At 54.3% G+C, this 24,325-nt stretch overlaps 1 protein-coding gene across 5 annotated transcripts in view; it reads left to right on the top strand.

Annotated features, from left to right (window-relative positions):
• Positions 1–22,229, top strand: part of GRIK4 (glutamate ionotropic receptor kainate type subunit 4) — a 259,741-nt gene extending 237,512 nt beyond the window's left edge. For 2 of the 5 annotated variants that reach the window (XM_080650203.1, XM_080650204.1), the window contains 2 exons: positions 14,817–14,935; positions 19,614–22,228. In XM_080650203.1, coding sequence (XP_080506329.1) covers positions 14,817–14,935; positions 19,614–19,964 — 470 coding nt within the window. In that variant the 3' untranslated portion in view covers positions 19,965–22,228. Of the gene's footprint in view, positions 1–14,816; positions 14,936–19,613 lie in introns of all 5 variants that reach the window. The other 3 variants (XM_080650202.1, XM_080650200.1, XM_080650201.1) reach the window with 3 other exon arrangements.
• Positions 22,230–24,325: the final 2,096 nt, after the last annotated feature.

The raw sequence follows: 24,325 nt of genomic DNA, 5'->3' as shown, positions 1-24,325 counted from the left end.
GTGGGCAGGCAGTGGGCAGGCAGTGGGCAGGCTGTGGGCAGGTTGTGGGCGAGTCCATAACGGGCAGGCTGTGGGCAGGCAGTGGGCAGGCTGTGGGCAGGCTGTGGGCAGGCTGTGGGCAGGTTGTGGGCGAGTCCATAATGGGCAGGCAGTGGGCAGGCTGTGGGCAGGTTGTGGGCGAGTCCATAATGGGCAGGCTGTGGGCAGGCTGTGGGCAGGCTGTGGGCAGGCAGTGGGCAGGCTGTGGGCAGGTTGTGGGCGAGTCCATAATGGGCAGGCAGTGGGCAGGCTGTGGGCAGGCCGTGGGCAGGCAGTGGGCAGGCAGTGGGCAGGCTGTGGGCAGGCTGTGGGCAGGTTGTGGGCGAGTCCATAATGGGCAGGCTGTGGGCAGGCTGTGGGCAGGTTGTGGGCGAGTCCATAATGGGCAGGCTGTGGGCAGGCAGTGGGCAGGCAGTGGGCAGGCTGTGGGCAGGCTGTGGGCAGGTTGTGGGCGAGTCCATAATGGGCAGGCAGTGGGCAGGCAGTGGGCAGGCTGTGGGCAGGCTGTGGGCAGGCAGTGGGCAGGCTGTGGGCAGGTTGTGGGCGAGTCCATAATGGGCAGGCAGTGGGCAGGCTGTGGGCAGGCTGTGGGCAGGCTGTGGGCAGGTTGTGGGCGAGTCCATAATGGGCAGGCTGTGGGCAGGCTGTGGGCAGGTTGTGGGCGAGTCCATAATGGGCAGGCAGTGGGCAGGCAGTGGGCAGGCAGTGGGCAGGCTGTGGGCAGGCTGTGGGCAGGTTGTGGGCGAGTCCATAATGGGCAGGCAGTGGGCAGGCTGTGGGCAGGCAGTGGGCAGGCTGTGGGCAGGTTGTGGGCGAGTCCATAATGGGCAGGCTGTGGGCAGGCTGTGGGCAGGCAGTGGGCAGGCTGTGGGCAGGTTGTGGGCGAGTCCATAATGGGCAGGCAGTGGGCAGGCAGTGGGCAGGCAGTGGGCAGGCAGTGGGCAGGCTGTGGGCAGGCTGTGGGCAGGCTGTGGGCGAGTCCATAATGGGCAGGCAGTGGGCAGGCTGTGGGCAGGCAGTGGGCAGGCAGTGGGCAGGCTGTGGGCAGGTTGTGGGCGAGTCCATAACGGGCAGGCTGTGGGCAGGCAGTGGGCAGGCTGTGGGCAGGCTGTGGGCAGGCTGTGGGCAGGTTGTGGGCGAGTCCATAATGGGCAGGCAGTGGGCAGGCTGTGGGCAGGTTGTGGGCGAGTCCATAATGGGCAGGCTGTGGGCAGGCTGTGGGCAGGCTGTGGGCAGGCAGTGGGCAGGCTGTGGGCAGGTTGTGGGCGAGTCCATAATGGGCAGGCAGTGGGCAGGCTGTGGGCAGGCCGTGGGCAGGCAGTGGGCAGGCAGTGGGCAGGCTGTGGGCAGGCTGTGGGCAGGTTGTGGGCGAGTCCATAATGGGCAGGCTGTGGGCAGGCTGTGGGCAGGTTGTGGGCGAGTCCATAATGGGCAGGCTGTGGGCAGGCAGTGGGCAGGCAGTGGGCAGGCTGTGGGCAGGCTGTGGGCAGGTTGTGGGCGAGTCCATAATGGGCAGGCAGTGGGCAGGCAGTGGGCAGGCTGTGGGCAGGCTGTGGGCAGGTTGTGGGCCAGTCCATAATGGGCAGGCAGTGGGCAGGCAGTGGGCAGGCTGTGGGCAGGCTGTGGGCAGGCAGTGGGCAGGTTGTGGGCGAGTCCATAATGGGCAGGCAGTGGGCAGGCTGTGGGCAGGCAGTGGGCAGGCTGTGGGCAGGTTGTGGGCGAGTCCATAATGGGCAGGCTGTGGGCAGGCTGTGGGCAGGCTGTGGGCAGGCAGTGGGCAGGCTGTGGGCAGGCTGTGGGCAGGTTGTGGGCAAGTCCATAATGGGCAGGTAGTGGGCAGGCTGTGGGCAGGTTGTGGGCGAGTCCATAATGGGCAGGCAGTGGGCAGGCTGTGGGCAGGCTGTGGGCAGGCTGTGGGCAGGTTGTGGGCGAGTCCATAATGGGCAGGCTGTGGGCAGGCTGTGGGCAGGTTGTGGGCGAGTCCATAATGGGCAGGCAGTGGGCAGGCAGTGGGCAGGCAGTGGGCAGGCTGTGGGCAGGCTGTGGGCAGGTTGTGGGCGAGTCCATAATGGGCAGGCAGTGGGCAGGCTGTGGGCAGGCTGTGGGCAGGCAGTGGGCAGGCTGTGGGCAGGTTGTGGGCGAGTCCATAATGGGCAGGCAGTGGGCAGGCTGTGGGCAGGCAGTGGGCAGGCTGTGGGCAGGCAGTGAGCAGGCAGTGGGCAGGCAGTGAGCAGGCAGTGGGCAGGCAGTGGGCAGGCAGTGGGCAGGCTGTGGGCAGGCTGTGGGTGGACTCCATAATGGGCAGGCAGTGGGCAGGCTGTGGGCAGGCAGTGGGCAGGCAGTGGGCGGAGTCTGCGGTGTTGCAGGTAGAGCAGAGATGAGCCCAGGGAGAGGTGGCTGCCCACAGGGTGGCACCAGGGGAGCTGTGGGCAGCCACGTGGCCCTCCACCTCCCGTCCCTGTGCAAACACATGTGATTGAAAACCATCTGATCTGACCAGGCCTGGGAGAGCTGAAATAAAGTGAGATTGTCGACAAGTTGGCGTTCGTCAATGTCCCGTGACAGCGTTGAGCGGGCTGGGAAAGAGGCCCTTTCGCAGGAAACGGGGAGGGGAGGTGTTGGCGATGGATCTGAAGCATCTGAAATGGAAGTGGAGGGGGCCCTGGGCCAGGGCGAGAGCCTTGGTCCTTCCTGGGACTGGCTAGCAAGGCCCTGGGCCCCTCTCCCGCCCCGCCCGTGGTGCCCACTGTGCTGGGCAGGCGCTGGGCAGAGGACACTGCATTCTGCGTCTCTGCCTGGATGACAGCCCCTTAGACAGGGACCCAGTCTCACTGGCTTCTGGGTCCCCAGCCTCCCCCAGCGCCTGGCACAGGTCGGCAGGCCGTACCGTTTGCGGGAGGGGACTGTGCTGACAGCTGCCACAGCAGCATCACTGTGCCTCCTGGGCTCCCTGCGGCGACGATTGAAACTGTGCTTGCAATTCCTTCCTCGGTGGCCTTTATGCCCAGGGTTTTCTGCGCAGCCCAGGCGCCCCTGCCTCTGGGGAGCCAGGAGCAGAGCAGGCGTGCCCTCGGAGCCGGGACACCCGGCCTCGCTTCCCTCTCCCGCTGCCTGGTGCTCAGCTCTCCTTTCTGCTGCGCGCATCCGAGGGCATCGCCTGGCGCCTCTGCTTTCCCTGAGTGGCTACTGAGTCACCTCACTTCCTGGTTTCCCCTGCGTCCCTGACCCCTAACCCGCCGCAGGCCCTCACTTTGGGCGCTCACTTCCGCGTGCACACGTGCGTGTGCGTGTGTGTGTGTGTGCATGTGTGCGTGTGTGCGTGCGTGCGTGTGTGTGTGTGTGTGTGTGTGTGTGTGCTTATCTACACTCTCAAGCAGACACGTGGGCATGGCGACCTGGGACTGGGCGCCTCAGTTTTCGCGCAGGGACCTCGATGTACCAACTCTCCCCATGTCACCCGGAGTCCAATGGGCTCTGTGCCCCGCCCTGTCCCCCAGGCGTGAGGCTCTTCACATCTTCACATGCCGAGCATGGCTGTGTTCCTGAGGCAGGTCTGAGGATTCGGGACCAGGGGCTGTGGGTCAAATGGACCCCACTCCACAGATGCTCTTGTGCTAGACACTGCTTAGGCCATGGTGCCCAGTGTCCCTTTGCGGGAGAGAGGCAATAATTTTCCATCTCAGGCTGCCAGGAAGACGGAAGGAGTTACCCCATGCTCAACGCTCAGCACCGTGCCTGGCACCCAGGAAATGAGTACAGGTTTCATTCTAAAATCTCGGTCGGAAGGAGCATTAAGGCACAACGAGAGGTCTAAACAGTATCCACAAGCCACGGTGTGCCTGTCCACTCACTCCATGCTCCTTAAGGCTACATAGCTCTTCGAAAATCGATGCTTAGGGCATTTATTTTGTGTTTGTTGACATCTGTCTCTCATGGACTAGGAGAAACCCAGGTCAAGTCCTGGTTCTTATTTTTGTATCCCAGTCACCAGCGTGCTATCCGCAGCAGTATTTGATGAAAGGATAAGCAACGAATGAATGAATGAGTGACCTCCAGCCTGGTACCATCTTCATCCTCATCCTATGTCTGCTTCCTCCCGAACAGGGACACTGACCCCAGGTGTTGACATCTGAAAGTGTTCACATAGTCCCCATTGCATCCAACAAACACTGTGACCCCTGCCTGCCAGGCACTGTGCTAGGCTCTGGGGTGACAGAAAGGAATATGATATGGCCCTACTCTCAAGAGGGCTAGAGCCCAGAGCGAGGCACAGCGAGTCTGTGTGGTGGCTGCGCTGTGGGGCTGCTTTAATGACAGGAGTTGTGAAGCCCAGAGGAAGACGTGACTGATTCTGGGCAAAGGTTAGGAATGCTTTGGGGAGACGTTTGGCCAGGACCTCGAAGATTTGTTAGAGCCACTGTTTCAGGAGCGCTGGGGAGCACAGGGGCTACACTCAGCAGCTGCTCTGGGTAAGCAGGAGGAGGTTGGAGCTACAGGGCGCTGAGACTTGGCAAAGGCCCTTGGACTGTCCATCAGCGTGTCCCAGGCTTCCCACAGAGGGCGAGTAGCAGAGGAAAATGGTTACACTCCTAGGATGTGCGTTCATAGCCTCAAGTAGCCCACCATGCTTAGAATTTCCTTGAAGTGTTCTGTGTTGTCCTACAAACACGTGTGAATTTTGCATCTGACCGCATAATGTAGGCATGTTTATTTAATGTAGAAATGTTTTTCCTACCTAAGCTGGAAATAAATCGGCATTCCAGGCAGAAGCCCCATAGACTGACCAGAATTTAGCTGGTACCCTGGCACGTGAATTCCACTCTGGAGCGACCAGGTTTGAGGGTGTTGGCTGCAGACCTCCTGGGTTCTGGGTGAGATGGGCAGGATGGAAGCAGTGCTGTGGGGTAGAGCTCTGAGCTCTCGGTGGCATTCGTGGTCCCAGGGCACAGTCATTGCAGAACTATGTTCTTAGCTGTCATAGTGTTTGGCCCTAGCCAGTTTGGCTCAGTGGATAGAGCGTCGGCCTACAGACCAAAGGGTCCCAGATTCGATTCTAGTCAAGGGCATGGACCTTGGTTGTAGGCTCCTCCCCGGCCTGGGCCCTGGTCAAGGCCCGAGCAGGAGGCAACCCATCGATGTGTTTCTCTCACATGGATGTTTCTCTCTGTCTCTCCCTCTCCCTTCCACTCTCCCTAAAAATCAATGGAAAATACCCTCGGGTGAGGATTAAGAAAAAGAAGTCATTGAGTTTGATTTGCTAGAAAAGTATTTTGGAAACAAAAGGCTAATTGCCTGCAGGGACTTAGCATGCAGCCAGAGAGAGTGAGGAGAGAAGAGGAAAGTCCGTCCTCTGCAAACCGGATGCCCAAGGGCTCCCTGGCCAGGTGGGGCCTTCTGAGCAGGAAAGCAGGTGCTGCACGCGGCAGGTCCCGGAGGAGCCTGTGTCCTGCTGGGAGGTGGAGAGTGGCAGATACAACGTCTAGACTCGTTGGGGATTCCCAGAGGTAAAGAGGTTTTTGCTGGAGTTTGGCGCCCCCGGAAGTACATGTCATGCTTGGTGGACTGCGGGCATGAGAGATGGCACAGGGGACCCAGGGAGAAGGTCTGTTTCCTGGAGCCCAGACAAGAATATTGGAAATCTAACGTGTAATGATGATGTCATTACGCAGCATCTCCTAGGCTGAAAAGCATGCTGGGTGCGGGGGAACGGAGGAAACACTGCCTTTAACTGAGTTTAGAACAGAAATGACTGGGAAATCTGTACGTTTTTGGCAATCAAGTGGGAATGGGAATGGGAGGCAGAAATTAGGTGCATTTGTAGAGAACTGTTATCATTTTGGTAGCATGGCTGGCTTTGGAAACTCTTCCCCATTCCACAGAGGGCTCAGAGGCTGATCTGACGCGGAGTGCAGTCGGGCTGGGGAGACCCACAGACCGGCTCCCAGCGCGATGGAGAGGCGTGGCCAGGAGGCTTCTCCCCCGCTGGCTGGGAGACCAAGCTTCTCTGGCCGGAGAAGAGAGCTGAGCCGATGAAAAGGGAAAATAACCAGTGGAAGTCACCTGCCTGGCCCGGTGCCCCAGAAGATGTCTGGGTCCCACCCACCAGCCCATGGCCCTGCCTCTGCAGCGATCAGCAGGGATGTTGGGGAGCCGTCGGGAGGGGAGCAACTCAGCGTGACAGCCAGGACGCTGCTCCCCTCCAGCCACCGCAGCGTGTGCCCGAGTCAGGCAGTGGCCCGCATCTGCCGTGACCGAAGCCCAAACAAAAGGTGTCCTGGCCACGACAGTCCACGTGACCTCTGACCCAGGAGAAGCCCCGCTGGAGCGAGAGGCCCTTGCTTGGTCAAATCTGCCATCAGACTCAGGGCATAACGTGCTGCTCAAGAGACCCTCCTGAGCCAGGAGGGCAGGACCGCACGACCCCAAAGACCCCTTCCTCCTACACGGAACCTTCTCCTTGTGCCGCACGTTGACCAAGAGCAGTGGCGTTAGACCGCTTTCTGACGCCGACCCAGGTGACCTTCTCTTCCCGATTTAAGACAGCTTTTGCATGTGCCAGAGGAGTGAGAAAAATGTAGATGAGGCAGAGACAGAGGTGAGGGAACTGTGAGGGGCCCGAAACAGAGGGGCTGGCTTTAGACGCTCCGTTTTAACGAGAAAGAACCGGACAGTGCGTGGTGCCCAACACAATCCCTTTCTGCCTTGTTATCCTATTAAAATGTGAGAAATTTCAAAGAAAGACCCTGGTGCTATCCCACCTTTATCCACACCCCAGGGGAGAGCCCTCACACAGGTGTGCTGCCGGGTCCGATCCCCCGCAGGCGGACTTGGCGCTGCTGGGACCCACGCGGTGCCTTTGCTGCACCTCGGCCATGCCTTGCCCGCCTCCAGCTCCGCGGCGCCCACTTCATGCACAGCTAAGAATGCCCGGCAGCCCCGGTGGAGGACCGGAGAAGCACACCGAAGCAGGCTTCCTTCCAAGCTGTTTCATTTTTTTCTGCCTTTTCTTCTCCAAAACACTTCTTTACTTTTTTTCTCACTCAGCTCCTATGGAAAGAAGTACTGCTAGCCACTCGCAGGTGCCAGCATCCCAGTTCAAGGGGAGGGTTGCTGGCGGCTAGCAGAACCATGGCTAGAGTCTCAGAAAGGCAGGAGTGGATTCCAAGGCAACAAAATGCCTTCATCTCGAAAAACACAAGCTCACCATCAAGCTTCGAAGGAACCTCAATGCACCCCCCGGCTGTGAAACGCAGGGTCCCCTTTCAGGGATGGAAGGGCGGCCAGTGACTTTCCTCACACAATCCTGAGAGCAGGAAGTTTGCTCACGGGCACAGCTTGGGAATGAAAGTGTGAGATGAGACGTCTTAGCAAGTGTGGGGCAAATGATGGGGTGCGGGAGGGGAGTTCTGGGGATGTTTTCCTCTCTCTGTCTTCGCGGGTGGCCCAGCCTGATGATCCTGGTTTTCTGGTTTCTCTGGACAAAGCCAAGACTGGAACCCAAATGTCAGAGTTTAGAGAGTGTCTTAGAGAGGTGCTTGCAGAGAAAGCTTCTCCCTAATCAAATGCAAAGCGCGATCAGGAATCGAGGCCACTGTGGTCCAGCGGGTGGGCCTCACAGGGGGTCGCAGCCGTAGAGACTGCCACCAACTCTGTCTGGAAACGAAGTCAGTAAATCATTGATTCAAACATGTGATGCATGTTCTTGAGAAGAGAAGGAGATTTTATCAGTGGAACTAATAGCCACACCTGGGACCCCTTCCCCTCCAGTTGCTCCGGGGTGAGGGTCCCAGGGATGAGTTCCGTCATGGGGCGGCAGGCTGAGTTCTGTAATCAGCCCCTGCAACCAGAGGGACCCTGGCTCCCGGGAGAGGCGTGTGGGATGGGGTCAGGGCCCAGCAGGTGGCCTGACTCCAGGCCCCAGGCTTCCTTGTCAGGAAAATGGAAGGAAGAGCAGAGGCTTAGCTGGTTGGGCATTGGCCGAGCACCAAAGGTTGCCAATTGGGTTCTTGATCCCAGCTCATGTCTCAGTTGCAGTTGCGGGCTTGATCCCAGTAGGGGGCGTGCAAGAAGCAGCCAGTTAGTGTTTTGCTCTCACATCAATGTTTCTCTCCCTCTGCCTTCCTCTCTCTTTAGAAATCAATTATGTGTGTGTGTGTGTGTGTGTGTGTGTGTGTGTGTGTGTGTTTTATTAAATGGGTAGTGCTGACTTTACAAGGCAACTGTTAGGATTGAATTTAAATGTTTGGCATGGTAGCTGTGTTCATAGTAAACACTTATAAAGAACAACTTGATTTATATAAAGAACATTAGCCAGGCAGTAAGATTTTTCTAGATTTTACATCTTAGCTGTAAAAACTTGGGCAATTTAAGTGCTCTGAATTTTCATTCTTTAACTGTAAAATTTGGACAGCGCGCCTTCCTTACAGTGTTTTTAATAATTGACTGATGTAAGAAATGTTTTTAAAAATGAAGTGCTTGAGCTCAGATTTGGATAAATTGTAAAGTGCCTCTCCCATAATTTGTGTTTTCATAAATTGCAAAACTTATCAAATGCCTTTCCCATCCCCTTTCTATTTCATGTCCCTTTCCCTACTTTTCTCCATCTCTGTCTCCATAGCTGCTAGGCCTAGTCCACAGAGGCCACAGGAAATGCAAGGAGAAATGACAAGCAGCTAAGTCAGTCCTCAGCATCTTTTCCGGGAAGGCCGTGCAGGTCGACTCACACGTGGCCCACGTGACGTTGCTGTTTACAACAAATAAGTGTGGCGGTGGGGCCATTGGCTATATTTGTAGGTGAATGTGATTCTGAAATAGAAGGTACTTGAAAGTCATATTGGTTTAAAAATTTATGTCTGATCAGATGTCTTCAGTGGGGAGCATTGCACAGAGCTCCAGCCCTGGATCCTGCTCGGCTCAGGAAGCTCCTAAAAATGTGTGCTGACCGACCTCAGAGAGGAACCGCGCTGTCCCCTGGCGAGACTGCGCAGCTCCTGGGGCCTCTCTGTCTCTCTGCCTCCCAGGCCACAGCTGCCCCTTCCTTGTCCATAAGTAACGTCCCTGCATCTGTCGCACATGTCTACAGTGCCGCCTGAGACTTGCAAGGCTTGTGGATGAGACATGTGCGCACCCAAATCCAAGCATGAAGGGCAGGCGGGTGGGTGGGGCTGGAGAGCCAGGTCTACGCAGAGGCACGCCCTCCCGGGCTCCTCCCGTGACCCACAGTTTTAGAAGCAGGTGTATTTGTTTGTAGGTACTTGTCAGCTGTCATTTGTATTTGTGTGTGGCACCAAGTCCGTATTTAACAGCCATGAGTTTGTGGGGAGAGTTCGATTCTGTGTCACTTGGTACGATCCTACTGCTGGGCCACAGCTGAGCTCGAGGCGGAGTGTCAGTAGGAAACCCCAGTTTGAGAACCATCTGTGTAGATGGATCCCAGTCTGAGGAGGAAGAGGGGTGATGGATGGCCCCTGGGGGTGCCTCTGGGAGGGCAGGGAGGTCCTGTGGTCAGGCCCGGAGGAGCCCACCAGAGGCTGCTCTGAGGGGCTGGGCTGTGGAGGCATCTGACTTCTGGAGGATGAGGGATGACAGTGAGAAAAAACGTGCTGCACCCTCTCAGCACTCGCGCCCCTCCCCCTCCCCGCTCCTCTGTCTCTCAGCTCTGACTCTGCCAGCATCTATGCTCGCTTCCACTTTCCAACGTGTCCCTAAAGGCACGAGTGGTCTTTAAGGCTCCCCCCAGGGGGAGAGACCACTCAGCCAGGAACCACCAGCTGGAGCCACTGCACATGACTGACATGCGGCCCTGACACAGGAGGAGCTGGGAAAGAGAGCCCGCCCGTGGGCTGTCTCAGTGACCCGGTTCCCAGCAGCATCCTGTTAAACACTCAGGCCCTCCAGAAAGCTTCCCTGGTCTAATCAAAATCACCCAGCACAGAACCAGCCCTTGCTGCCACCCTCCCGGCCTCCTGCCTGCCTGGCCCCCGCCTGCCTGCTCCCCCCCCCGCCCCCCCGCCTGCGTGCAGTGCTGCCCCACACAGCAGGCATCGTCCCCCTGACCAGCCGCTCAGTACAGTCTGGGCTGATGCCTCTGACCAGGCTGGGAGCAGTGGGCAAGGGGTGCCATGCTGTACTATTATTTCAAACATAATGTCATTGGGGATGAATACACATCACAGGATGGACCCAAAGCTTTTGGTAACTCGGGTTTCTGCGTCTGGGATGTCGTTATCCTCTTTCTTTCTGCTCATTCTTTCAACACCCACTTCTCAGGCTCTCACTGGGCTCCTACCACCGTGGCTGTGGAGTTGCAGGCTGAGCAAGGTGGAGGGCCCCTCCCGGAACGCGCAGTCTCGTGGGGAGTCCAGATAACACAGAATTAAACTCATGTGCTGTTTTATGCAACCCTGGAGTGGTGCACCGAGCGGAATCAGTAAAACACTAAAGCGACACAACTAACCGAGTCAGGCAACACCAGGAAGAATGGCCTGGCAAGGTGACCCCTGCGCTCCATCTGAAAGGAGAGGGGGTTAGCCAGGGTGTGAATGGGGGTGGGCACAGGTCCTGGGCAGAGGTGCTCACAGGAGTGAAGGATGAGGTAGGATTGACAGTGGGGTGCCCTGGGGGCTCCTAACAGCTCTGTTACCAGAGGGTGTGTCATAGTTCGACTATGCTTTTCAGAAAGGCCACCCAGGCAACTCCGTGTGGAGTAGGGCTGGGAGGTCACAGCTACCAGCAGGAAGTCATTCTGCCCAGAAGAGATGCGGGGCCTGGCCCGGGCAGTGGTAGGAGAGAGAGGGAAGGGGAGGTGCTGAAAAGCATCTAAGGTGAAATCGGCAGGATTTGTCAGAGCCTGGTGCGTGGAGGAGCAGCAAGAGGCCACACGCAGGAAAAGGAGGAGACCGTGCCCCCAGCAGCAAAGGCCAGAGGAGGTGGAGGGCAGCGGTGGGCAAGGCAGCATGAACGCCCGGGGCTGCCGGCGGCCGCGAAGGCCAGGACTAGGCCTTTCCCAATGCGACAGGCGTGAAGTGCTCCTTGGAAAATTTGGTGCAAGTGGAAATTGCATGGGACGAGGAGTGACTAGGAAAAACAAGCATGAATCCAGACACTTCCAAATACCATGGACAAGACCCCCCAAAACACTTCCAAATACCATGGGCAAGACCCCCCAGAACACTTCCAAGTACGATGGACAAGACCCCCCAGAACACTTCCAAATACCATGGACAAGACCCCCCAGAACACTTCCAAATACCATGGGCAAGACCCCCCAGAACACTTCCAAGTACGATGGACAAGACCCCCCAGAACAATTCCAATACCCCCCAGAACACTTCCAATACCATGGACTAGACCCCCCAGAACACTTCCAAATACCATGGACAAGACCCCCCAGAACACTTCCAATACCATGGACAAGACCCCCCAGAACACTTCCAATACCATGGACAAGACCCCCCAAAACACTTCCAAATACCATGGGCAAGACCCCCCAGAACACTTCCAAGTACGATGGACAAGACCCCCCAGAACAATTCCAATACCCCCCAGAACACTTCCAATACCATGGACTAGACCCCCCAGAACACTTCCAAATACCATGGACAAGACTCCCCAGAACACTTCCAAATACTATGGGCAAGACCCCCAAGAACACTTCCAAGTACGATGGACAAGACCCCCCAGAACACTTCCAATACCATGGACAAGACCCCCCAGAACACTTCCAAATACTATGGGCAAGACCCCCCAGAACACTTCCAAGTACGATGGACAAGACCCCCCAGAACACTTCCAAGTACCATGGACAAGACCACCCAGAACACTTCTAAATACCATGGACAAGACCCCCCAGAACACTTCCAAATACCATGGACAAGACCCCCCAGAACACTTCCAAATACCATGGGCAAGACCCCCCAGAATACTTCCAAGTACGATGGACAAGACCCCCCAGAACACTTTTAATACCAAGGACAAGACCCCCCAGAACACTTCCAATACCATGGACAAGACCCCCCAGAACACTTCCAAGTACGATGGACAAGACGCCCCAGAACAATTCCAATACCCCCCAGAACACTTCCAATACCATGGACTAGACCCCCCAGAACACTTCCAGTACCATGGACAAGACCCCCCAGAACACTTCCAATACCATGGACAAGACCCCCTAGAACACTTCCAAGTACCATGGGCAAGACCCCCCAGAACACTTCCAATACCATGGACAAGACCCCCCAGAACACTTCCAATACCATGGACAAGACCCCCAGAACACTTCCAATACCATGGACAAGACCCCTTAGAACACTTCCAATACCATGGACAAGACCCTCCAGAACACTTCCAAATACCATGGACAAGACCCCTGGGGCCTAAAGTTTCTCCAGCAGCCAAAATTATGTGTGAGGCCCGCTGAAAATTATGCAAATAGAAAACTGAAAAATTAAATTAAGACAGACATATTTAATTAAATATCTCCAAAATGTGACATTGTTTTGACTTTATTAATTTTTAAATGTAGTATTCATAAAAACTTCATTACATTTAGAAACAATTTTTGTGAGATTTTTCTCATTTTGCACAATGAATGCTGAGAAATCACAGCCAATTATAACCTTTTTTTCCCATTAAGTCATTTCAGAAGAAAAATTTTAAAAATGCATTTCACGTAAGAAGTGGGCGCATTTTCTTCTACTTGCTTTTATGTGAGGTGGGGCCTCACAAATGTAAGCATTTTAGGGCTTTAAAATGTCTTTAAAATAGTTCTGATATAAATAACTGCTTCAAACGTTTGTCCAAGGAAGGAGGGACGAGGAGGGTGTGTGGCAGACAGAGTTGGAGGGCACAGGATTTTTGCATCTGGATGGTCTCCATCCTCTTTTTCCTGCTCATCCTTTCACGTTGTGAGAAGCAGCGACATGGGGACGTGTCCGTGCGGAGGGAAAGAGGGGACGAGCAGTGGGGAGGGCAAGACCTAGGGGAGACCCAGGCAGGGAGAGCCAGAGCCACAGAGCGGCGGGACATGGAGCAGCAGGGCCCTCGCCTGCAGGAACACGAGGGGAGGTGGAGGCCCGTCAAGGGGATCCTGGTATTTTTCCATATAGGACAGCACCACCCCAAAGTGCAGGGAGGCGGATAGAAAGCACCTAGAAACCCCTTGGGAGCTGCCAGACCAGGTGGGCATCCTTGGTGGGAACCCTTCCCTGGGGACGCCGGCGCCTTCTCCCCAGGGGCAGCAAGGAACCCAGCTTGTCCATGGTGCTCAGGTGCACCTCCCGTACCTAGTCCTCACCCCCTGGAAACCTGGTGCTGGAGCGTCTGCCTGCCCCCAGCCGGATCCTGGGTGCGTTCTCGCCTACGTGTCCCTGTGCCCCCACCTCCCCCTGGTGTTTCTGTGGACAAAAACCTTCCCCCCAAATATTCCCAGGTTAGAGGTGCGAGTGTTCCAGGAAACCTCCAGCACCTTTCCTCTCAAAGATAGAGTCTGCCCTATGCCCGGTGGGCCTCGCCTATCGCTGATCTTTAAATAGCGCCCTGGCTGTGATCATCCACAGAGAGGCTCTCCTCCCCCAGGTGGCCGGGGACGCGCTGCAGACAGAGCACTGCCCACCTGGCCCCTCGTACGGGGCGCCTCGCTCACGGTGTCGGAGGCGCTGACTGCACTAGGTTATTGTAAAAGCAAACAAGAAAGCAACGGACACCCCCCGAGGCTCTGTGAGAGGAAACCCCGGCATCCAGGCGGCTGCTGAGGGCTCTTTCGCCAGCTCTCCAAGGCGGTCTGCTCTGGACCTGGCTCACCCCTTGGCGTTGGGTGAAGCTGGCTCCCTGGTGCTGCTGTAGCTCCACATCCCATGACGACACTGCGGACTGGCCATGCCGACAGGCAGCACCTGGAGCAGGGCGGTGCCAGCAGCCCCGGGGCATCGTCCTGGCGGAAGGTGCGGTTGGTGGGTTTCTGTAACCCAACGTGACATGCCGGTACAGAGCTGCACTCAGTGGGCGGCGCTGGGGAAACGAAGCCACCATATAACCCCAGATATCTACCGGGTGTGTGCCACACGCCGGCGGCGTGCCAGGCAAGGAGGTCCAGCCAGAAACTATGCCTGACTTCAGGGAACTTAGTCAAGTACAGCTTCCAAAAATGCCAATTTGAAAACTAATTTATGGCCTGGCTGGACAAGAGTTACCTATCAAATGTTTTAAAATTCAGATTCCTGGGCTCCATCTCCAGAGAGGTGGGTTCGATAAGTCTGGGGAACAACGCGGAATCGATATTTTTACAAATTGCCCAGGTGATTCTGATGGTAGGTAGGGTTGGGAACCACTGGTCTGATAGGACAAAAAGTAAGATAAAAGGTTTTAATTTCCCAATTAGTATTTTAGTAAACATATCTTTCTCTAACTATGGTTTGGTTAAAACAATTATCCTATATCAAGCAAACACATGATAAATAAGATGGGCTACATTTTCATGCAAGCACTGGAATGCACGGGTACTTCGGTATCGCAGGCGAAATCAAACTTCCCTGCGCTCTTTTCTTAAAATGCCCTCCCCCGCCCAGAGCCCTTTCGGAAGCTTTTCTCCCTTCTCCCCCTCTTTCCCTCCAGCTACGATGCACTTTTCCAAGCAAATAGTTATCTCTCTTCAAGGAATATGTGTGAGAAGCACCTGCACGACTTACTTTCTGCCATTTAAGTGACGTCAGCATCTTTGGTAGGATGTTTATGTCTTCCAGCTCTTTTACACTATTTTTCTTGTTATCACTTTCTTACAGGACTGGGAATGGAGAATATTGGTGGAATCTTTGTGGTTCTTATTTGTGGCTTAATCGTGGCCATTTTTATGGCTATGTTGGAGTTTTTATGGACTCTCCGACACTCAGAAGCTACCGAGGTAAACCTCCAAAGGGGTCTGACCTATAGTGTTGGCAGAAAGGGCAAAGTTCACGGGCTCATGCACAGACAAAAGTGATTGCCTGCAGGTCCGTGCGGGCCTGAGGATGGAGCAGCCCGGGACAGGCCCAAGGGCGGGCGCCGGCCTCAGAGCTCCCTCCGTGCGGCCACAGAACGGCGTTCAGCTGCCGGGTTTCAGTGTTCTAGGAAACAGCCCAGGAAGTAAATATGGGAGGTTTCTATGAACAACGAGGTCCTCTGGGACTGTGACCTAAGCTGCACCACTGTAAAGGGAAGCAGGCCGAAGAGCCCGCTGAGGAAGCCACGCCTCACCTCTTCCGTCCGAGGGTTTCCACTTGCAAGTGCAGGTCTTAGGGACGCGGCAGCCCCCGTGGCCCAGGCGTCGCATCTTCCCTCCCAGGGATTTGAATAAGCTCAATTCCCAAACCCGGTGCTTACCAACGGTGTTAAGTAAGTTTCATGTAACGGAAGAGTCTGAAGAGAACACTCTCTCCCATTGCACTTCCACTTTCTCTGAGAGGCCAGAACGCCTCACAGGCTAACGGTGTTCTCTGGTTTTAAAGTACAGTAGCCTCTGCCTCAGTCTCCCAGCTCGGACTTCCTCAGTCTCCTACGGTAGCCGACCCCGGTCAGCAGCTGCCAGCAGCACCGCGGGACGGTGCCCCACCCGTGCGTGGAGCCCAGCTTCTCACAGGGCCTCGCCCTCACACCGCCTTCCAGCCCGACTCTGCTCAGCATCTCCCCATCTCCAGCAGGACTTCAAGTCCCTGCCATGCCTCTCGCCCCTTTGCTCCTCTATGCACAGAGGTTCGTGGCGCCTCACCAGGACTCAGGCGTGACAAGCCTCAAAGGAAACCCTCCTGAGAGGCCCCAGCTGAGCTGCCCTGCACTGTGGCAGGTGTTTCCATCGCCCTGCCATCTCTGTCTTTGTTGTTGTAATCCTCACCCGAGGACGTTCTTCCATTGACTTTTAGAGAGAGTGGAAGAGAGAGAAAGATGGAGAGAAACATTGATGTGAGAGAAGCACATCGATGGGTTGCCTCCTGCCCATGCCCCTACCAGGGCCCAGGCCGGGGAGGAGCCTGCAACCAAGGTATGTGCCCTTGACCGGAATCAAACCCAGGACCCTTCCATCTTCAGGCCAACGCTTTATCTACTGAGCCACACCAGCCAGGGTTCCATCTCTGTCTTGATCCATCTTTTCTCAGCTACCCTAGTATTATCATTTCTCCCCTTCAATTTTCATCCCTGCTCTCTCTCCAAGATTTAAAAACATGCTCATTTACTCTATATGTTTAAAATATCAACATTCCTGTTACTCTCAGCCTCTCCCTCCCTCTCCCAAACCAACGCTTCAGTCTCCACTGCCTCGCCTCCCATTCAGCCCTCAGTGCGGGCAGGCTGGCTTTGAAAGGTCACGCTGAAAGGTCTGACCCCTCCCAATGGACAAAACCAGAGAGAACGCGCTGGGCCTTGTTGAGCCCCTATGTGCCCTGGACAAAGGGAGCTGTCTCCCAGAAGCTCTCCCTCACTGGCCTCGCCTGGCGCCTTGGTTTCTCTCCGACGTCTCTTAACAGCTCTGTCCACGCCTTAAATGAATTCTACTTATTCCTTCTAGACAGAAAGACCCAGGCCACGTGGGAAGCCTTCCCCGGTTCTCCCACCTCTTCCCCAGACCAGAGGAGTCCGTCCTTCCTCTGCCTCTCCACCCCCTGCCCGCACACAGAGCACGCAGACCTGCGCTGCAGTGAGGGCTGCGGTGCTGTACGAAGGGTGGCCGTCACTACCTGCATGGGTTACATTCCTGTCTCCTGCAGCAGATCAGGCAGGTGGTATTGTTTCACCTGCTGCAGCTATTACTAGAAGCACGGAGAAGTCAAGGACCTTGCCTGGAGTCTCAGCTAATTAGTAACAACAGCGTGTTTAGAATCCAGGTCTCAGTTCTTCACTCGGCCGTCCTCTTTTAAATGATACCACTTCTCTGTAGCTGCTTCAAGTAGAGAATCGGTGCACACTCGGTTACTCTCCCAAGAGCTCACCCGTGGCCTGGCTGGACCTTGAAAACTTCAGTGAGGACTCCCCATAGTGAGATGGAGAGTGAGAGCTCCCTTAGCGATCTGGCTGCGGCAGAAGAACAGGCCTGTTGGCAGAACTGGAGGACGGGAAGGAAGAGTGTGAACCAGCGAGTGGAAGGTGGCTTTTCCTGTCACAGACTGGGCACGTGTCCTTCTTTAGCACAGGGCAGAGAACAGGCAGTATGCATGCCCTTTGCAGTAGATAAGTTTAGGTTCTAATTCTGGGTCAGCTATTTATTAGTCAAGTGATTTTTAGCAAGATTTATAACCTCTGAGCTTCCATTTCTACAACTGTGAAATGGGTATAATAGGGGTAGCAGTGCAAGTTCATGATTCTTCTTTTTTTTTTTTTTTTTTTTTTTTTTTGCTTTAAACAGTTTTTTTTATCTTTATTGTTGAGAGTATTACAGAAGTCCCTCTTTTTTCCCCCATAGCCCCCTCCACCTGGTTCCCGCTCCACTCCAGGCCTTTGCCACCTTGTTGTCTGTGTCCATAGGTAATGCATGTATGCATATAAAATCTTTGTCTAATCTCTTCCCACTGCCCCCCAGCCCCTTTCCCTCTGAAAATCATCAGTCTGTTCCATTTCCATGCCTCTGATTCTATTTTATTCACCAGTTTATTCTGTTCATTAGATTTCTTATTCTTTTATTTTGATTTTTAGATTCAATTGTTGATAGATATGTATTTATTGCCATTTTATTCTTCATATATTTTATCTTGTTCTTTTCCTTCTTCTTCTTCCTCTTCTTAAAGAATACCCTTCAGCATTTCATATAATACTGGTTTGGTGGTGATGAACTTTAGCTTCTTCTTGCCAATGAAGCTCTTTATCTGACCTTTAATTCTAAATGATAGCTTTGCTGGGTAGAGTAATCTTGGTTGTAGGTTCTTGCTATTTGTCACTTTGAATATTTTTTGCCACTCCCTTCTGGCCTGCATAGTTTCTGTTGAGAAATAAGCTGACAGTCTTATGGACACTCCCTTGTAGGTAACTAACTGTTTTTCTCTTGCTGCTTTTAATATCCTCTCTTTGTCTTTAGCCCTTGGCATTTTAATTATGACTTGTCTTGGTGTGGTCCTCGTTAAATTCCTCTTGTTTGGGGTTCTCTCTGCTTCCTGGACTTGTACGTCTATTTCTTTCACCAGGTGGGGGAAGTTTTCTGTCATTATTTCTTCAAATAGGTTTTCAATATCTTGCTCTCTCTCTCTTCTTCTGGCACCCCCATGATGTGAAGTTGGTACACTTGAAGTTGTCCCAGAGGCTCCTTACACTATCTTCATATTTTTGGATCCTTTTTTCATTTTGCTCTTCAGATTAGGTGGTTTTTGCTTCCTCATATTTCAAATAGTTGATTTGATTCTTGAATCCTCTACTGTTGAATGCCTGTAAATTATTCTTTATTTCATGCTTAATTTCTGACTGGTCCTTTTCCATGTCTTTGGCATTTTCACTAAGATCCTTCAAATTCTCACTAAGTCCCTTGGAGGCCTAATGAAGATACTTGAGTAACCTTATAATTGGTTTTGAACTCTGTATCCAGTTGTTTGCTTTCTTCCATTTCTTTCATTTGTGACATGTTTCTTTGTCTCTGCATTTTCACTGCTTCCCTGTGTTTGTTTCTATGTGTTGGGTAGAGCTGCTATGTCTCCTGGAATTGGTAGAGTGGCCTTTTGTAGTAGGGGTCCTGTGGGGCCAGTGCCACCCCAGTCACCTGAGCTGGGCCCTCTAGGTGTGCCCTTTGGTTCATGATTCTTTATCCACAATTTTGAAACCTAAGAAACTCCAAAAGTTCCAAGTTTTTTTAATAAGTTTGTTAAACAAATGCATTTGGTGACAAAGCTTAACTTGAATTGGTATGAAATTTTGTGTATGGTCTTTGTCTTATTCAGTGTGAAGGCAAGTACAGTTTGCTACAGAAATATCAATGTGTTTGAGTATAGAATCTGCCCCTGTCCCCCACTGGGCGATATATATACTAATCGTATGTGTATTGTATTACCTTCCTAAAACCCAAAACATTCTGAAACACAGCTGGACCCGAGGGTTTCATAGGAGGAGGTTGTGGATCCAAAGGAATAGTGTTGCTGTGGTTTTGTTGTTCTAGTTACTAGAATGCATGCTCTCCAGCTCTAACCAGTTGACCAAAAGAAATGAGAATCTTTAGCCTGAGAACAGGATGTTCACGGAGACATGGTAGCTTTTGATATACTGGAAAGACTGGCGTGGAGTAGAAGAGTTATTATTTGGTGGGCTTCTGGGTCCAAAGGTAACTGGTATCAATGGAAATTTTCAGGGAGAGGAATTGTGAACTTAGCAGCATTTAACAGAAATGCAAAAAAAATAACAATAAGTAAGTAAACGAGGGCAGGGCGCTTTCGTACCATTGAAAGGGCACTGATTTGAAGGTGTCAGACCAAGACTGGCGCGGGCAGGCTGGGCTGGGGAGCACTGTGCAGAGGCGCCTGGCTGCTCAGAGGCGATGGGAGTGAGGCGATGGGCTGAAAGGCTCACAGGACCTTCACATCCAAGGTCACATGCGCAGGGTTCTGACCCAGTCCCCGGTGCCCTCTGTCTTCCAGGTGTCCGTCTGCCAGGAGATGGTGGCGGAGCTGCGCAGCATCATCCTGTGTCAGGACGGCGCCCACCCCCGCCGGCGGCGCGCGGGGGTGCGGTCCGGGCCCCCCATCCCCGAGGAGCGCCTGCCCCGCGCGACCGCGACGCTCAGCAACGGGCAGCTGTGCGGGGCGGCGGCGGGGGAGCCCGAGCAGCTGGCGCAGCGGCTGGCGCGGGAGGCGGCGCTGGTGGCCCGCGGCTGCGCGCACGTGCGGGTCTGCCCCGAGTGCCGCCGCTTCCAGGGCCCGCGCCGGCCCGCGCGCAGCGAGGAGAGCCTGGCCTGGGACCGGGCCCCCGGCGGCGGCGAGCCCGAGTAGCCCGCGCGGACCCTCCGGCCAGGCCGGCAGGCAGGCAATGCGGGCGCCGCTTCTGTCCAGCGGGGCTCCGCCGCGTCCACACGTCCCTCCGGAATTTGGATGCAGGAACTTGACAAAAGGATCAAAGAGCCCAACGCCCAGCAGAGACCGCGCCGTGGGCGGGGAGCTGGGTGCTCCAGAGACGCTGACCCGCGTGGGGACGCTCCCCCCACCCAGGATCGCAGGGGCCCTTCTCCCAGCGGGCCTTCCCCCGATGACAGTCCGGGCGGGTCCCTGCCCAGACCAGTTCCAGGACTTGGTGGAATTTCCCGTTAGGAAGGGGCTGTTGTTCTCTGGTCTAGCTCTTACAAGGAAAAAAAATAAACTCAACAGGGAAGTTTTCCTTTTCTGCATTTGTATATTTTTGTTAATGTTTTCCCTTTTCTCTCCCTCCCACCGCTCTTGTTTCCCCCCCATTCTGTTCTGTTTTCTGTGCGTGTTTACTGGAAGGCAGGCGGGGCTAGGGAGTGGAAGGCCCTTTCCACCGTTCAGGACGTGGAGCGCCAGGGCCTCGGGCGCCGGGGCTGAGCCTTCTGTGTGGCGCGGGCGCACCGGCAGAAGCTTCTGGGAAGAACGAGGTGGAGCGTCTGAAATAAAAGCTCATTAAAGTCACGTTTCAGGTGCCCAACCAGTGACCTCATAGGTTCCAGGGGTAAACGTGGCTCTTTTCCTCTTTCTGGTTTTTGCTATTACTGGTTTGCTTTGGTCTTTGTGAGTGTGACCTTGAAGGAGGAGGCAGGTGAGAGGAGCAGCGGACACAGCCTCTCGGCCTCGTCAGCGGAGCAGGGGGAGCTGCCGGCAGCCAGAGGAGGGGGCCCCCTGCGCGCGACCCGCCGCCTGCCCTCTGCATCTCCTTTCACCAAACTCCGCGCTGCCCGAGCCAGGCCCGCGCTATCGGGGCTGGGCGAGTTCTTGTTAGGAGACGGTGCAAACGTGGGTGTGTGTGTGCATGTATGTGTGTGTGCATGTGTGTGCGTGTGTGTGTGTGTGTTTACTCAATGAAATGACCTCAAGCAATCAAAGGTTTGCCATGTTCCTGGGAGATGTGGGGTCTTGTCGCCAGCACGCAGGCCTGGGAGCCAGGAACCCTCAGCCCTCCCCTCGGCCTGGGCAGCAGCCCGTGTGGCCTCAGGAAAGCACCGAACTCCTCTCCACCTGCAAACCATCACGTGCCGCCCAGACGGCTGCCCGCCACTGCCCTGCGTGCCCGCCACCTGCAGGACCCGCGCCCTCGCCCGACGGAAGGGATGTGGCTTCGGCAGCTGCGTGGCCGTGGCTGGTTTTCACCAATTAGGACTCTCATGTAGAGAATTTTCATTTTCTGATGGAAAACTTAAATGCTATGCAATTTCTGATTGTAAACTTAAAAAAGTCAGAGGGAGCAGGAGAAACATAGCTGCGGCCACCACCCCCACCGCCGCCACTTGAACCAAATGGCCTCCCAGCGTCACTGTGCTGGACGCGCCAAAGGACGGGCGCCACTGGGAGGTGACGTGCTTCGTTCCCGACTTTGCCGTCTGGGCTGGCCGACCTCCTCTTTGTGGCAGGACATGGGTTAGAGCTGCCGGCTGGGGGCTGGCCGGGCGGTCCCGGTCACTCCTGGGAAGGGTGCCGGTTTCGTCCTAGGCTGACCTTCTCGCTCATGAATTTGAATTCTTTTTAAACATTTTCTTTTTCACGACTGGATGACAGCAAGCAGTGCAGGACATGAGTATTTTTAAACATTGCTGCAAGCCTCAGGAGAAGGGCCCCCAGAGGGAAACTGACCCAGCCCCAGCCCCAGCAGTGCACACCCCAACCCCGGCTCCGGGCCTGGGTTCTGACAGTGGGGTCCCTATTGTGAGATCACATTTGGGGTGGGAAGGTGTTTTTTACAACTCATTTTTATAAGCAGGATATCTTGATCAATAGCAAGCTTTTTGTATTGGGTTACTGAGGTAAATGTCCCCATGAATTATTTATCACGTCTGCTCCTTTCACCGTGTGGAATGAAGGTCAGCCTGGCGCGGGGCATGTCTGTCAGCCGGAGGCCGCACTGCGCTGTGCTCACGCCGACCAGGGAGGCCGTCTGCAACCGGCGAGCCCTCTCCCCTGGTTGGGCCCCACCTGTTATCTTGTTGGTTGTTGGCTCCTTCCCACTCTGTATTTTCTACCTGAGTCTGTGTACGGCATAAACAGGTTTTCTTGTCTGTTTATCTTTCTTCGAATATTTATAATAAAACAGAAACAAACCCAGAAATGTTAGTGATGGATGAAAGCTGTTTGGGTTTGGAAAGAATGATCTGGCCTGTCCTATATCCAGGCTAACAGCAAATAGCAATATCAACCTACTTTGTGTCTTCCCCTCCGCCTGCCCCTCTCTCTCTGTCCCTCTCACCACCCCCAGCCCACCCCCACCCGCTGCAGCTCTTTGTTCAGATCTCTGAAAAGTCTGGGTGGCTTCTTTCAATTTGTAGTCCTGGGAGTTGGAGCCAATCCCCCCAAACAGACCCGCATGTTAATGAAGTTCAGGATTTGTGGGGTTTTGTCTTCCTCAATGCACTTTCACAGAATAGTCATCTATTGATACCGAGGGTAACTCTAGTCAGATATCACCCAGATCCCACTGGGAGCTTGAAGATTACATCAATTAAAATATAATACTTTGCTTTATTTCTTTTAATTGCTTTGCAAGGCCCCAACCGTCACAAGATCTCTACTTCAGAACTCAGTGGGCTGTAAGTTGAGCGTGTAGATGGCTTTCTCTAATTCAATGCTCATATGAGAATATTCATCCTGGGAACTTGCCAACCGGCCCTCTTATTGGTTAGGTGAGACTGAAATATCACGATAACCAATCCACCTGGGCCGCCCTGTGAACGTTTGTTCGTTTTGGATTCCAAGGAGTTTACCTTTCCTTTGGAATCCAGGGGACTCCCTGTGGTGCAGGAATTAAATGTGCATGCGGGGGAGGGGGGCATCTCAGAGCAGCGGGCCGGTTGAGCGAAGCTTGAGAGAACCCCTTGTGGCCCTCCTGCCAATGGGGGTGCACAGCAGGTAAAATAGTCTGGAAACGATAAGGGAGATTTGGTTCCCACTGGTTGTCAGCTCCCGTGGGGTAATAACAAAGAGGCCTGTTTGGAAAATTCAGAGAAGGAATCCTTTCATAAAGATTTTGCCTAAAGCTAGTGCTTCCTATGGGACCTTCTCAAAGAGAGAAATGACACCGTCAGTTGCCTGAGCTGAGTTACTCCCATGCCTCTGTTGAAAGGTGGCTTTCTCCCCAGGCAAGGCCACTGCTGCCCGACAGAGTGCCTGCAGGCTGACCCTGGCCATCCTACACATGCCCTCAAAGGTGGTGATGCCATGTGCCCTTCTCATAGGAACCCCCCCCCCCCGCCACACACACACACACACACACACACACAACCTGGGTGGCTTCCAGAGGGAAAACCTCCATGTTTTAGAACTGAAGGGGTCAACAACCCCATTGCAATTTAAAGGCAACCAGGCCAGAGACATGCTGTCACTATTGATAGAACATTATTGTTCAATTTTATTAATTTCATACTAATTTCAAAATGTTAAGAATGAAAAAATACTAATATTACCATACACAAAGAGCAGATACAGTGCTGAGGTCAAGAAAGAAAGACGTTTATGAAGCAATAAAGTAACAGCCTCTCTAATCACAAATGGCAGAAGAGCAGAGGCCCTAAGAACAAGCATAAAGAAATTGGGTGTTTAATCTGCCTAAATGAGCTAAGAGCCTGTGTGTGACATTTCCATGTCTGAGGTTCACATCTCAGGGAGTCGGTGCAGGTGGCTGACACTGTGTCTGGGACTTACTCCTATTAACAGGTTAGACCCCTAGAGTCTCTGTCGTAGAGGATGGAGATCAAACAGGCAAGTGCAGTGATCCTCCCGCTAGCAAAGCAGCGGAGGAATGCTGTGCGCGTCAGTATTCTCCACCCAGTCCAATGTGCTCTCTGACTCTCTCAAAAACTCAGAGGAAAGCAGGGACCAGAGGGCCTCTCACCTGTTGGCACTGTTTCATGGATGGTGCGTGGCCTTGGCGGACGTTTCTTTAGCATCCGGACACATTAGATTCTGTGGGAAATGATGCCGTAGATACACTGTGCTCTGTCTGGGAGGATAGACTCACCTGAAAGAGGCAGCAAGAGTGAAGCACACACGATCCAGGTCCTGGAGTGTTGGGTCTGGAACATAACCAGGTAGGAAGGCAGAGCCGTGTCCAGGGGGCTGAGATAGGCTTTAGTGGAGGAAGCAACACTGAGTCTTAGAGTTGTTAAAAAATTTGGGGTGGTGATGAACACACATTG

The sequence above is a fragment of the Plecotus auritus genome (genome assembly GCF_963455305.1).
Source record: "Plecotus auritus genome assembly, chromosome: 13".
Taxonomy (NCBI): domain Eukaryota; kingdom Metazoa; phylum Chordata; class Mammalia; order Chiroptera; family Vespertilionidae; genus Plecotus; species Plecotus auritus.
Note: the sequence above shows the minus strand (reverse complement) of the source record. Positions and strands in the feature narration are given on the sequence as shown.